This window comes from Bufo gargarizans, chromosome 3 (assembly GCF_014858855.1).
Source record: "Bufo gargarizans isolate SCDJY-AF-19 chromosome 3, ASM1485885v1, whole genome shotgun sequence".
Lineage (NCBI taxonomy): Eukaryota > Metazoa > Chordata > Amphibia > Anura > Bufonidae > Bufo > Bufo gargarizans.
In genome coordinates, this window is record NC_058082.1 from 223992785 (window position 1) to 224007164 (window position 14380).

General features: G+C 48.3%; 1 protein-coding gene across 2 annotated transcripts; it reads left to right on the forward strand.

Moving 5' to 3' along the window:
• The first annotated feature begins 2157 nt into the window (after positions 1 to 2157).
• On the forward strand, positions 2158 to 13280 carry ARGLU1 (arginine and glutamate rich 1). 2 transcript variants are annotated; one of them, XM_044284366.1, is made up of 4 exons: positions 2158 to 2601; positions 6443 to 6668; positions 11393 to 11476; positions 12483 to 13280. In XM_044284366.1, the coding sequence occupies exons 1-4, from the start codon at positions 2279 to 2281 to the stop codon at positions 12645 to 12647; spliced, it is 798 nt and encodes a 265-aa protein (XP_044140301.1). In that variant the 5' UTR covers positions 2158 to 2278; the 3' UTR covers positions 12648 to 13280. The 2 variants fall into 2 exon arrangements, with proteins under 2 accessions (XP_044140301.1, XP_044140302.1); XM_044284367.1 differs by having other exon boundaries at positions 6446 to 6668.
• The last annotated feature ends 1100 nt before the right edge of the window (positions 13281 to 14380 follow it).

Below are 14380 nucleotides of genomic sequence, written 5' to 3' on the forward strand. Positions count from 1 at the left end.
AGTTTTTCTCTTTTTCTGTGATCTTGTGAAGTCTGTGGTACTGTGGCTGATACTAGTATTGAAGCACTCTGGCTGCTAATGTGGGGACTAGGAATGAGCGAATAAAACTTTCAGCGCTCCGTACTAGAATGTATTGGCTCGTGAGACTTTGGGTAATAACTTCGTAAATGAATTTCTACTGTGAAAAACCTGGGTACCGAACTTTACGAAGTTATTACCCGAAGTCTCGCAAGACTTTACAAAGTAATAACTTCTGCTCATCGAAGCCAATACATTCTAATACTGTACGGAGAGACGGCTCCGTACAGTATTCTAATGAAGCTTTATGTGAATTGACTTCAGATGAAGCATCCAAAGTCGATTTGCTCATCCCTAATGGTGACATTGTGGATGGCTCTGTTATGGGGGCACTGTGACTGGTACTATTATTGAAGCAATCTCGCTGCTAATATGGTGACATTGTGGATGGCTCTGTTATGGGGGCACTGTGACTGGTACTATTATTGAAGCAATCTCGCTGCTAATATGGGGACATTGTGGATGGCTCTGTTATGGGGGCACTGTGACTGGTACTATTTTTGAAGCAATCTGGCTGCTAATATAGGGATATTGCGGATGGCTCTGTTATGGGGGTACTGTGACTGGTACTAGTATTGAAGCAATCTCGCTGCTAATATGGGGACACTGTGGATGGCTCTGTTATGGGGGTACTGTGACTGGTACTATTATTGAAGCAATCTCCCTGCTAATATGGGGACACTGTGGATGGCTCTGTTTTGGGGGCACTGTGACTGGTACTAGTATTGAAGCAATCTGGCTGCTAATATAGGGATATTGTGGATGGCTCTGTTATGGGGGTACTGTGACTGGTACTAGTATTGAAGCAATCTGGCTGCTAATATAGGGATATTGTGGATGGCTCTGTTATGGGGATACTGTGACTGGTACTAGTATTGAAGCAATCTGGCTGCTAATATGGGGACATTATGGATGGCTCTGTTATGGGGCTGATAGTATTACTGAAGCATTATGGCTGTTAAAGAGGTTTTCCAGGCTTTTAATATTGATGACCTTAAGATAGATAGGTCATCAATATAAGATCGGCGGTGGTCCGACACCCCCACTGATCAGCTGTATGAAGAGAAGGCACGTGTCATCTCCTGTCCCTCTTCCTGTTCGGCATAGACATAGCAGCAGCAAGCAGGTAAAGAGATAGGAGATGGCACGCACGCATGGCACATGTCTTCTCTTCATACAGCTGATCAGTGGGGGTGGCAGGCGTCGGACCCCAGCTGATCTTATATTGGATAGGTCATCAATATTAAAAGCCTGGAAAACCCCTTTAAGGGTCCATTCACACGTCCGTGAGTGTTTTGCGGATCTGTGAATCCACAAAACACAGACATCGGTGATGTGCATTCAGCATTTTGCGGACCGCACATTGCCAGCACTTAATAGAAAATGCCTATTCTTGTCCGCAATTGCGGACAAGAATAGGACATGTTCTATTTTTTTCGGGATTGGAATTGCAGACCCGGAAGTGTGGATCCGGGCAGCACATCGTGCTGCACAATAGAAGTGAATGGGTTCGCAATTCCGTTCCGCATTTTGCAGACGTGTGAATGGACCCTAATATGGGGACATTGTGGATGGCTGTTATGGGGACACTGTGGTTGGTACCATTATTGCTGTTAATATGGCGACATTGTGGATGGCTGTTATGGGGACACTGTGGTTGGTACAATTATTGCTGTTAATAAGGGGACACTGTGGGTGGCTCTGTTTTGGGGGCACTGTGGTTGGTACCATTATTGCTGTTAATATGGGGACACTGTGGGTGGCTCTGTTTGGGGGCCACTGTGGCTGTTTTACCCTACTGTAAAAGCTGATGTGGCACTGGGCAGTACAACATAGGAAGAGGCTTATAGACAAATAATCTTCAATTTGCCACATGCGCTTTCTCTCTCAGCAGTCTGCACGCTGGCTATATCTCCTCCACGTCTGAACCTCATCTGACTTTCACTTGCCTTCCTCTATCTATCGCAACTGCCAGCAGTGTCCGCGCCTGCGCAAAGGGACAAGTCAGGCCACGACCGCGCGTTGGATTCTGGGTCCCGTGGCGCATGCGCGGTCCGGTAGCCGCGCAGAATTCTGGGGGTCGGTGTGAGTGGCGCAGGGTTGGAACAGCCGCCATCTTGTCCTCATCCATTGATGTGTCTATCCAGGCCTGTGGTTGCATAATCATCCAGCCCGGACTTTACAGCCAGTGTGCGGAGATATGGGTCGGTCGCGCAGTCGAAGCTCATCCCGTTCTAAACATGCGAAGAGCGGCAAGCACAATAAGAAGCGCAGCCGCTCCCGGGAGAAGGAGCGCGTGAAAAAGCGCTCCAAATCCCGGGAGAGCAAGAGAAACCGGAGGCGGGAATCCAGATCCAGGTCCCGGTCTAACACGGCGTCTCGCAGGGAGCGGGAGAGACCAGTGACTCCGCCTGACCGCATCGATATCTTCGGCCGCACGGTTAGTAAGAGGAGCAGCCTGGATGAGAAGCAGAAGCGGGAGGACGAGGAGAAGAAGATGGAGTACGAGCGGCAGCGGCGCATGTGAGTGTGGGCTCCCGGTACCGCAGACGGGACCTGTGTCTGCAGGGAGGCCTCATCTGACGGGACCTGTGTCTGCAGGGAGGCCTCATCTGACGGGACCTGTGTCTGCAGGGAGGCCTCATCTGACGGGACCTGTGTCTGCAGGGAGGCCTCATCTGACGGGACCTGTGTCTGCAGGGAGGCCTCATCTGACGGGACCTGTGTCTGCAGGGAGGCCTCATCTGACGGGACCATCTGTCTGCAGGGGAGGCCTCATCTGACGGGACCTGTGTCTGCAGGGAAGCCTCATCTGAGGGGACCTGTGTCTGCAGGGAGGCCTCATCTGACGGGACCTGTGTCTGCAGGGAGGCCTCATCTGACGGGACCATCTGTCTGCAGGGGAGGCCTCATCTGAGGGGACCTGTGTCTGCAGGGAGGCCTCATCTGAGGGGACCTGTGTCTGCAGGGAGGCCTCATCTGAGGGGACCGGTGTCTGCAGGGAGGCCTCATCTGAGGGGACCTGTGTCTGCAGGGAGGCCTCATCTGAGGGGACCTGTGTCTGCAGGGAGGCCTCATCTGAGGGGACCTGTGTCTGCAGGGAGGCCTCATCTGAGGGGACCTGTGTCTGCAGGGAGGCCTCATCTGAGGGGACCTGTGTCTGCAGGGAGGCCTCATCTGAGGGGACCTGTGTCTGCAGGGAGGCCTCATCTGAGGGGACCTGTGTCTGCAGGGAGGCCTCATCTGAGGGGACCTGTGTCTGCAGGGAGGCCTCATCTGAGGGGACCTGTGTCTGCAGGGAGGCCTCATCTGAGGGACCTGTGTTGCAGGGAGGCCTAATCGGGCGGGACCTGTGTCTGCAGGGGAGGCCTCATCGGACGGGACCTGTGTCTGCAGGGGAGGCCGCATCGGACGGGACCTGTGTCTGCAGGGGAGGCCTCATCGGACGGGACCTGTGTCTGCAGGGGAGGCCTCATCGGACGGGACCTGTGTCTGCAGGGGAGGCCTCATCGGACGGGACCTGTGTCTGCAGGGGAGGCCTCATCGGACGGGACCTGTGTCTGCAGGGGAGGCCTCATCGGACGGGACCTGTGTCTGCAGGGGAGGCCTCATCGGACGGGACCTGTGTCTGCAGGGGAGGCCTCATCGGACGGGACCTGTGTCTGCAGGGGAGGCCTCATCGGACGGGACCTGTGTCTGCAGGGGAGGCCTCATCGGACGGGACCTGTGTCTGCAGGGGAGGCCTCATCGGACGGACCTGTGTCTGCAGGGGAGGCCTCATCGGACGGGACCTGTGTCTGCAGGGGAGGCCTCATCGGACGGGACCTGTGTCTGCAGGGGAGGCCTCATCGGACGGGACCTGTGTCTGCAGGGGAGGCCTCATCGGACGGGACCTGTGTCTGCAGGGGAGGCCTCATCGGACGGGACCTGTGTCTGCAGGGGAGGCCTCATCGGACGGGACCTGTGTCTGCAGGGGAGGCCTCATCGGACGGGACCTGTGTCTGCAGGGGAGGCCTCATCGGACGGGACCTGTGTCTGCAGGGGAGGCCTCATCGGACGGGACCTGTGTCTGCAGGGGAGGCCTCATCGGACGGGACCTGTGTCTGCAGGGGAGGCCTCATCGGACGGGACCTGTGTCTGCAGGGGAGGCCTCATCGGACGGGACCTGTGTCTGCAGGGGAGGCCTCATCGACGGGACCTGTGTCTGCAGGGGAGGCCTCATCTGACGGGACCTGTGTCTGCAGGGAGGCCTCATCTGACGGGGACCTGTGTCTGCAGGGAGGCCTCATCTGACGGGACCTGTGTCTGCAGGGAGGCCTCATCTGACGGGACCTGTGTCTGCAGGGGAGGCCTCATCTGACGGGACCTGTGTCTGCAGGGGAGGCCTCATCTGACGGGACCTGTGTCTGCAGGGAGGCCTCATCTGACGGGGACCTGTGTCTGCAGGGAGGCCTCATCTGACGGGACCTGTGTCTGCAGGGAGGCCTCATCTGACGGGGACCTGTGTCTGCAGGGAGGCCTCATCTGAGGGGACCTGTGTCTGCAGGGGAGGCCTCATCTGAGGGGACCTGTGTCTGCAGGGAGGCCTCATCTGAGGGGACCTGTGTCTGCAGGGAGGCCTCATCTGACGGGGACCTGTGTCTGCAGGGGAGGCCTCATCTGACGGGACCTGTGTCTGCAGGGGAGGCCTCATCTGACGGGACCTGTGTCTGCAGGGGAGGCCTCATCTGACGGGACCTGTGTCTGCAGGGGAGGCCTCATCTGACGGGACCTGTGTCTGCAGGGGAGGCCTCATCTGACGGGACCTGTGTCTGCAGGGGAGGCCTCATCTGACGGGACCTGTGTCTGCAGGGGAGGCCTCATCTGACGGGACCTGTGTCTGCAGGGGAGGCCTCATCTGACGGGACCTGTGTCTGCAGGGGAGGCCTCATCTGACGGGGCCTGTGTCTGCAGGGGAGGCCTCATCTGACGGGGCCTGTGTCTGCAGGGGAGGCCTCATCTGACGGGGCCTGTGTCTGCAGGGGAGGCCTCATCTGACGGGGCCTGTGTCTGCAGGGGAGGCCTCATCTGACGGGGCCTGTGTCTGCAGGGGAGGCCTCATCTGACGGGGCCTGTGTCTGCAGGGGAGGCCTCATCTGACGGGGCCTGTGTCTGCAGGGGAGGCCACGTGAGCAGTTATTTCCAGTCTACCCACTTATAACAAGGAAAGGGCTAAGACACTATAGGCCCATTCATCTCATGCTTCAGCACATCATATCCTTTATTGTGTGAACCAGGAGTGGCTGCAGCACCAGGATCCCCTTGGCTTCTTTAGAGCAATACTTGGGCCTCTGTAGGGTCTGTAGTGATTTAGGTTGGTTTCAGTAAAGCTGCATTGTGACATTCTCTGCCAAATTAGTCACATGAAATAGGATTTCTGTTTTCTGAGTTTTCCTCAGGATAAGGCCTCATGCACACGACGTTGTTGCGTTCCGTGTCCCGTTTTTCGTGATTTTCTGCGGACCCGTTGACTTTCAATGGGTCCGTTGAAAACTCGGCTAATGCACCGTTTGCAATCCGTGTCCGGGATCCATGGTTCCAGTCCGTCCAAAAAATATAACCTGTCCTATTATTTTCACTGACCCATTCAAGTCAATGGGACTGCTAAAAAACGCAGAGGCACACAAGATTGTCGTCCGGGTCCATTTTTTTTCCTATCATTTGCATGGAAAACCTATCTTAGACTTTTTTTTTACTTTTCATTATGTCTGGTGGGCCTCCAAAAATAAAGGAAGACACACTGAAACGGAACAACGGAACCCCATTTTGCGGAACGGAACAACGGTCGTGTGCATGAGGCCTAAGTCCTCAATATCTGATCGGTGGGGTCATGTTCATCGTCCACATGGCCTAGTTGCTGCTCTGTCCTATTAAAATGAATGGGCTTGAGCTGCAATACCAAGCGTAACCACTATATAATAGACGGTGCTGTGTACGATAAGTTGTGAAGAGACCGCGGCCTTTTCACATAGCTGATTAGCGGGGGTGTTTGGACCTCCACCTATAGGATATCGAAGATGTGGCAACCTCTTCACAGCATTCCAAGGAGAGCGCCGTTCATTGCCTTGGTGCTTGGTATAGCAGCCCAGGTCAGTTCACTTGAGTAGGACTGTGCCGTGCTTAAGCTGATCGGCAGAGTCCTTGATTTCAGACCCCCTCCGATCAGATACTGATGCCCTATCCTAAAAATAGCTCCTCAGTTCTAGTCTTGGAAAGCCCTTTTAAGTAGAGGTTTCAAGCTACTAATTAAGAACGCAAAATTGATTATTTGTTCAGTTATGGGATTATTAAAACAACTACCTGACCATTGTCTCTCTTAATCCAGTAGGCAGCAGGAAATTGAAGAAAAACTGATAGAGGAGGAAACGGCCCGACGTGTAGAAGAGCTGGTTGCCAAGCGTGTGGAGGAAGAGTTGGAGAAAAGGAAAGATGAAATTGAACGAGAAGTTCTGCGGAGAGTCGAGGAAGCTAAGCGCATCATGGAAAAGCAGTTGCTCGAAGAACTCGAGCGACAGAGGCAGGCCGAGCTTGCAGCACAAAAAGCCAGAGAGGTAACGCTCGGTCGTTTGGAAAGTAGAGACAGTCCATGGCAAAACTTTCCCCCCTCGTTCTTTTTATCTCCTTGTAGCAGTACATAGTTGTTGTGTCTGTACTCTGGGCCCATCACTCTGATGTCTTGCAGCCTCTGTTCTTTGGCATTGAGGACTGTAGTTTAATTTGCTTTGGTTCCTCAGAGGTGCCATTCAGGTTTTATTAACAAGATGGTGACGATGCACATGAAACTTTTGCCATGGCTGTAGTCTTTTGAACATTTTAACCTCCTCCAATTTCAAGCACAAAAAAATGGCTATTGATGACTGTGTCATGTCACTGAGCATGTTGAAACCAGAAAGGGCTGGTATGTGCCCGTTGATGTACCGCTTCTCTCCTGTATTAAGGGTGGTGGTGTTCTCATGGACTTAAAGGGAATGTGTCATCTGTAAATGACCCACAGAGCAAGTCATATTTTTAAGATTTATTGTTTGTGGTGTTATTTAAAAATAAAATATAAAAATCCTCAAATTTTTAAATTGGGCACTAGGCCTAAAAATATGTTGAGACTTCCTGGTCTGTGGCGATCAATTTTAGTAGTTATCGCCTTGTCATCGCAAGCAGTATTAGAATAGAAGATTATACCTCTGTATAGAGAACTCCAGATCCACTGTTCACAATAGGGGATGGTCACATCTTATCTACTCCTCCTCACTGCACAATGGCTTCTGCACAGGTCTAGAAAAACGTGCCCATGAAGTCAGCTCCAGTCTTAGTGGTTCATGTTGCTGAATACCCCAAAAAGGCTGCAGCTGAGGCAAGATGGCTTCCCCCATAATCCATGTAGAGAGAGAAGAATAAAATAATCTAGTCAAAAGATAGATGAGAAAACAGGAATTTGTCTGATACATTCCCTTTAAACACTAATCATTTGATGAGCTTGTTACATCTGAAATAACCAGTTTTCTCCCCATTTGTCCAGATCATCGTTAACCTACGTTGAGTATGTAGCCATAACAGCCTTTCCTCCTCATAGACTTCCTTGAAGGAATCAAGCTGCCTTCATTTAAGCTTAAATGTGTTGCTTTCCAACAGGTGGAGCAGAAGTAGACCATGTGTATATGTGTATATATGAGGCAGTAATTGGCTACTGAATGCTATTGTTTTCTGTCACTAGATCCAGAGTCCACTTCCTTACAGTAATGCCTCTCACACCTATCTATGTAGGTGGCTCTAAGGAGAGTAGTCTTCCTCCTGAAAGAGAAGTTGTGTGCACAGTGTTACCTGACCCCCCCTAAGCCAGCTGGATCTCAAAGAAGGTGCAAAACCCCCGCACCTTTCTCTATTCTCGACCAGGCAGGGATGAAGCCTCTACCCCTTAGACTACTGTGAACTGTTTCATGAAGGCCTCATGGCAGACTTGCATGTGCCGGAAGGCACAAGATGGCAAGCATCTTCTCTCTTGTATTTCTGTAGATTCATTTGTATGGTCTTATTCTTCATAAGAAGAAATGACCCCAGCGGTAAAGTTACCATTTAAGTGTGGTATAAAGCAAGGTCTGGGGTGTCCCTAAGGAAACTACTGCACCCCAACTACTTTGAAAGTGCCCTCCTTTAAAGGGATGTGATCAGTGCCTATTACCTCCCTGGACTTGGTGTCCTAGGTACATCCTTACAGTAGCCTTTCCCTATACCCATTGACTCTGCTTGGATCTCTGTCCGTGCTATCAGCATGGTCCAGATGAAGTCATATTGGCACAATTAGAGCTGGGAAGGAAAGCAAACATTGACATGGACCTGTATTTGTCATTTATGACCAGTTTAGTCATAGTTCTAAGCCTAGTTTACGGGAATGGTGCTTGAATTGAGCATTACATTTTAAACTTCCCTTTGTCATAAAGGAACACAAAACCTAGAAATGAATCAAACGGCATGACCTTGAAACATAAGGGTTAAACTTCGCTGTTCCATTTTTTTTTATTTTTTTTTTGCTTGGGCTAGGCTAAAGAGTGGGGCTTGGTAATCTTTGTCCTACTACAGGCAGGCTAAGGCTACTTTCACACTTGCGTTTTGGCTTTCCGTTTGTGAGATCCGTTCAGGGCTCTCATAAGCGGTCCAAAACGGATCCGTTTGCATTATGAATGGAAAAGGATCCACTCAGAATGCATCAGTTCCATCTCCATTCCGCTTTGGAGACGGACACGTTTTGGTGTCCGTCTGATGAAACTGAGCCAAATGGATCCATCCTGTCACACAATCTAACTCAATGGGGAAGGAGCCGTTTTCACTGGCACAATAGGAAACGGATCTGTCCTCCATTGACTTTCAATAGTGTTCAAGACGGATCCGTCTTGGCTATGTTAAAGAGAATACCGATCCGTTCTGAATGGATGCAGACTGTTGTATTATCTGAACGGATCCGCAACAAACGCAAGTGTGAGAGTAGCCTTAGAGGACAGCCCCCGCTGCTGCCATTTATCTCAGTCTCGCACGAGATTGTGAGAAGGCAGACATGGTTGATGTCCTAGGAGATGGGGAAAGGGTTTCTTTATGCTTTAATCCCATGTATTACATAAAGAATCAAAGTACAGGAGATTAAAGAGGACCTTTCATTACAATAAAAAAAATCTAAACGAAGTATGCTGACATGGAGAGCGGCGCCCAGGGATCTCCCTGCACTTACTATTATTCCTGGGCGCCGCCCCGTTCTCCCGGTATAGGCTCCGGTATCTTCAGATTTCTGTCTCAACCGGGAGGAGCCTGCTCTTGTTCTCCTGGGCGTCTCCTTCTCCCAGGCTGAAGTGCTGGCCAATCGTAGCGCTCAGATCATAGCCTGAGAAGGAGACGCCCAGGAGAACAAGAGCAGGCTCCTCCCGGTTGAGCCGAAAATCTGAAGATACCGCAGCCTATACCGGGAGAACGGAGCGGCGCCCAGAGATAATAGTAAGTGCAGGGAGATCCCTGGGCGCCGCTCTCCATGTCTATACTTAGTTTAGATTTTTTTATTGTAATGAAGGGTCCTCTTTAAAGGGCTTTCCCATCAATGCCAGATAGGTGCAGGTCCCACCTCTGGGACCCTGAAGTGAAGGGAGAGAAGCCCCGCGTGAATGGCTTCCCACCGTTTAATATTATGCGAGTTCTTTACATCAGCCGCCCTGTTCTGTAGATAGTTTGTCCCAGAAGTGGGACCCGTCCCCATCTTGACATATCCTAGTGATGGAAATACCCCTTTAAATGCCTCATGCAGACGTCTGTCAGTTTTGGATCAGTGGTAACACGGACCGTGTCGGGTCCGTGGGTCCGTTTTTTGCTGTCTGTGTTTCCTTAACACTCAACAGCTGAAAAATAATTTTCAAAGAATCTCTTGTTAATGATCCATGCAACACGGATGGCATCCGTGGTTTTCACGGACCCATAGACTGTGATGATCCGTGAATATAGAGCATGCATCCGTGGTAAAAAAAAAAAACAGACCCACGGATCGTGCTGAAACACTGATGTGTGAATACACACATTAAAATGAACAGGGACGTGTGCTGTCCATGGAAACGCGTACAGCACACGTCCGTGAAACACTGATGTCTGCATGAGGCTTAAGGGAGGAAGGGCTGCAATATTTTTTGCGTGTTTTCTATGTTTAGTGTTCCTCTAAGACCAAGAAACGTCACTGCCATAACAGTGACTTCTATGTAGTCCTCAAAACAATAGGCAGTAGCCTGTTACTTGTCCAAATTTTATAACTTTTTTTTTTTTGCAGTAATTTGGTCCGCTTTTCATTTTCTTTTAATTTTCCTGGATATTTCCGTTTTGCGTACGCTTTTCAGGTCTGCGTGCTTTCCCACACGGTGTTCCATGTCCTCACGTTTAATATCTAATATATATTTTTAACGGTGCATCTCTGCTGTTGACCTTTTTTATCTGTTGCATTCTTAGAAATGTGCAGCCGTATTCAGAAATGAGACAACCAAAAATAATAATATTTTTTTTTTTTATTGCACCTTTAAACTGGCAGCGCTCTGTATTTGTCGCGTTCCCAGCTCTTCGGCAACGGATTGTATTTGACTAACTATAAAATGTATGTTTGTTCTGAATTGTTTGCCTTAGGAATGATGAATTACATATTTTTGTTCCCTCTTACAATAAACATCTGCATTCCTCAGCTCAGCCTTCCTTGTATGTTTCTTAAAATTGGTTGAGCTGCTGATGGCAGGTGTTGCCAAGCTAACAGTACAAATCATTTTAAAGAGGAAGCTGGCGCGTATGGCAGCTGAGGAGCACACTCTGCAGGACACTGGACAAGACAGTAAATATTCAACTTTTAATGCTGATTAAAGGAGTATAGGTAAAGAATACGTAGGTATACGTTATTGGTGAGAACAACTATTCCCTTTATCTTTCTATTTCCGTTTTCCTATATAATTTCATGTCCATTACCCAGTTTTGTAGTTGTCCTTGTTGATATGTCTGCCTTTATAATAAAAAAATAAATAAAAAAATAAAAAAAGCTACCATATAATTGCTAGGACAGGATAGGGAGGGTTTATTTGATTGTTTGGTTTGGGAGGGTTGAGCCGAACCTCGGGCTAGAAAAATGTGTGTAGTGACTGCACTGTTTGATGTTGTATCGGAAAACATGGCGGCTCTAGCGCTGCCCCTTAAGTCCCGATGGAGTTGAGGCAAATTAGAGTAATATGTGCTATCGACTACTGCCAAATTCTAACATTGTGCTGTATCCTCCATGTAGGAAGAAGAAAGGGCTAAACGGGAGGAGCTGGAGCGAATACTTGAAGAAAATAACCGTAAAATTGCTGACGCACAAGCTAAACTGGTAAGTTACACTTAGGAACGGTCCAGCCATCGTAAGGGAATGCCGTGTCTTGTCTGCCGTGCTCCGGCCAATTTACTATACAAGCTACCTCCACAGCTTTGTGCCGCTAATAAAAGGGTTGCAGATCTGACCCAAAATTAGGATTGACAGCCTGGAAGTAAATCGCTCAGTCACGGACCACTCCTCTGCACATGCCCCTTCTTGGAACAGTCGTGGCTTTAAATTGCAATTGTTTTTAATGGGAGGTAGACACAACATGGCCACTGCCAGAATTGTGCCATGGTGGCAGATTCCACCCTGTGAACGGGCCCTAAACATAGCCTGCATGAAATACACACAGGTCATGCACACGACCGTTGTTTTGGTCTGCGGCTTGGATGCAGACCCATTCACTTCAATGGGGCAGCAAAAGATGCGGACAGCACTCAGTGTGCTGTCCGCATCCGTTGCTCCGTTCCGTGGTCCGCCCAAAAAAATATAACCTGTCCTATTCTTGGGGGGGGGGGGGGGGGGGGGGTGGTGTTTGTCGAGAACAGGGAGAAGTCATCTTGTCTTGAGTGACAGGTCTCCCTATATACAGATCCAGAGAGACCTGTCCAACACAAGCCGTGGAGGAAAGAAGCTGAGTTGGAGCCGCCCAGATGACGATTTTCTCTGAAAAGCAGCAGGGTTTTACAGTAGAACATAGCGGTCCTTATTGAGGGAGTCTGTTTATTTCATGCCACCCATGGTTCAGGCAGCACGATTCTTGTGATGGGTTCCCTTTAGTAGTTAGGCCATCTAAAATAATGAATCTCAGACGGAAATGGCTAAAACGAATGCCAAATGTGCATAACTGATGCTTAAAATACAGGATTAGTTTTTTGTTCTTCTGACGGATCAGAAGAATGGAAAACTAAACGGTGAACCCAGCCCAAAGTATTACAGTTTTGACTGTGATCCATATTTGTAACTTGCCTCTTGAATTGGTGTCCTTGTTGTTAACTCTTTATTTTCCCCTCTACAGGCTGAGGAGCAGTTGAAAATTGTTGAAGAACAAAGAAAAATACATGAGGAAAGGATGAAACTAGAACAAGAGAGGCAGCGACAGCAAAAGGAAGAGCAAAAAATTATACTGGGCAAGGGAAAGTCACGGCCAAAATTATCGTTCTCTTTAAAAAGCCCAGATTGATTTTGGCGTATATGAACATTGTCCCTGACCAAGCTAAGACTTTGTATGGTAGCTTCATGTTGAAGTGTCTTTTTTTTTTTTTTTTTTTTTTTTGTCTGAAATCAAATATCATTTCTCAAAGGGGCTGTGCTCTCAATTCCGTAATGTTTGGTTAATTTTTTTTTTATATATTGGCTATTGACTGAAATTTTAGTTAAATCCTTATCAGGTTATACGTTTTTACATAATGTTTCATAATATGTCTGACCATGTAACAATGGACTAGGTTCCCTTAAACTGCTCTCCACGATCTGATAAGGATTTAACCCCTCCTGGTGATATTTTTTTCACAGGAGAGCGTTGTCTGGTCTGATCTTTTTACAAAGCATTGACTGTTTGCATCAGTGAATGGCCCAGTATTGTTGGAACTTTGTACTGTATCGTAAACCCAGTGTCCCCATGATGCTGTTCCACTTGCACTTGATGTCCCGGTACAGGTAAGGATACAGATAGTTAAAACGAGTCCTCTTGCGGTTTACCTAGTTCAGTATTGCCAGTACACCATTGTTTTTAACTGCATTGATGCAACCCGGTCAGCTTTTCCACCGTGTAAATACATCAGTTTGCTGAATAAAGTCTTAAATGCCTCATGTATATCATGTATGTTGTGACTGTTTAAAGGGATTTTTGTTGGTTCCTCTAGAATTGTTGCCCGGTGTATTTTTGTAGTGAAGCTTGAGATTATTTTTTTATATTTATGGTGACGGAGTACCGTATTACAGATGCCGTATCATGTTTAAACAGCTGGTTGGCTCCGATACATGCCTAACACTTTCTAATTATAACATAAAAATGCATGCGGTAGCAATCAAGGAAATTCATCATCTTCAATAGAAACCGTATTCTGAGCCTAACAAATGCTCTGAGAGTGCAGAGCAGACATTGGAGAAGCTATAAAACTACAAGTCCCATGAATGCAAATGTTCAACAATTACCATTTTCCCCCTCACAGCGCTGCAGTACATGTGTTTTTGTGCTCACGGAAAAGCTCTGGACTGTGATAATTTTTGCAGAAGGATTTACTTCTAGTGCTCTTTCCCTGGAAACCTGCAAAATGAATGTCCGTTAGATTACAATAAATTATAAACCCTTTTTTGTGAGGAGAGTGTTTTTTAATAAACGGATATGGGCCTGTGCAGCTAAAATGACATGAATATAAAATTGGTCCATGTTAGTTTATAGTGTGCTTTATTACACATGAACCTGCATGTGCTGTTCTGTAACATGAGTTATGGAATACTGTACATTTACATCTGTAAGATGTCCCAATGTCACATCTAAGCGATGGTCTATCTCGCCTAGCTGATTGGCGGGAGTCCGACACCTCACATGCCCTGCGATCAGCTCTTCTGGTGTATTTTCTGTCACCAGAAGTCGCCACCAAAACTACGTCAGCCGTGTAGTGAACAGTGCTTGGCCAGGGGTGTGTGGGGTGTTTGACCCCCGTCAGCCATCTTGTGAGGAGGACATGCCTGGACAACCCCATCAATATTTTATCTCCAGTGCAATGAATGTGTTGAGAAAAATGCCACCTCACTAGATATAAAATTTACATCTGCTTAAACTTCACATTTGCAAAGTTTTGCTCAAGAGGCTGATGTTGACCAAACGGCGACCAAATTCCCCAAACATCTCTTCATATACTGTTGTTTTTTTTTTTTTTCAATGGGGAGGTTGTTACTGCTTATGTCTGG

Coding starts and splice junctions, on each gene's coding strand:
- ARGLU1 (XM_044284366.1), top strand. CDS start 2,279: ATGGGTCGGTCGCGCAGTCGAAGCTCATCCCGTTCTAAACATGCGAAG. Junction 2,602..6,442: donor TACGAGCGGCAGCGGCGCAT/GTGAGTGTGGGC, acceptor CTCTTAATCCAG/TAGGCAGCAGGAAATTGAAG. Junction 11,477..12,482: donor CTGACGCACAAGCTAAACTG/GTAAGTTACACT, acceptor TCCCCTCTACAG/GCTGAGGAGCAGTTGAAAAT.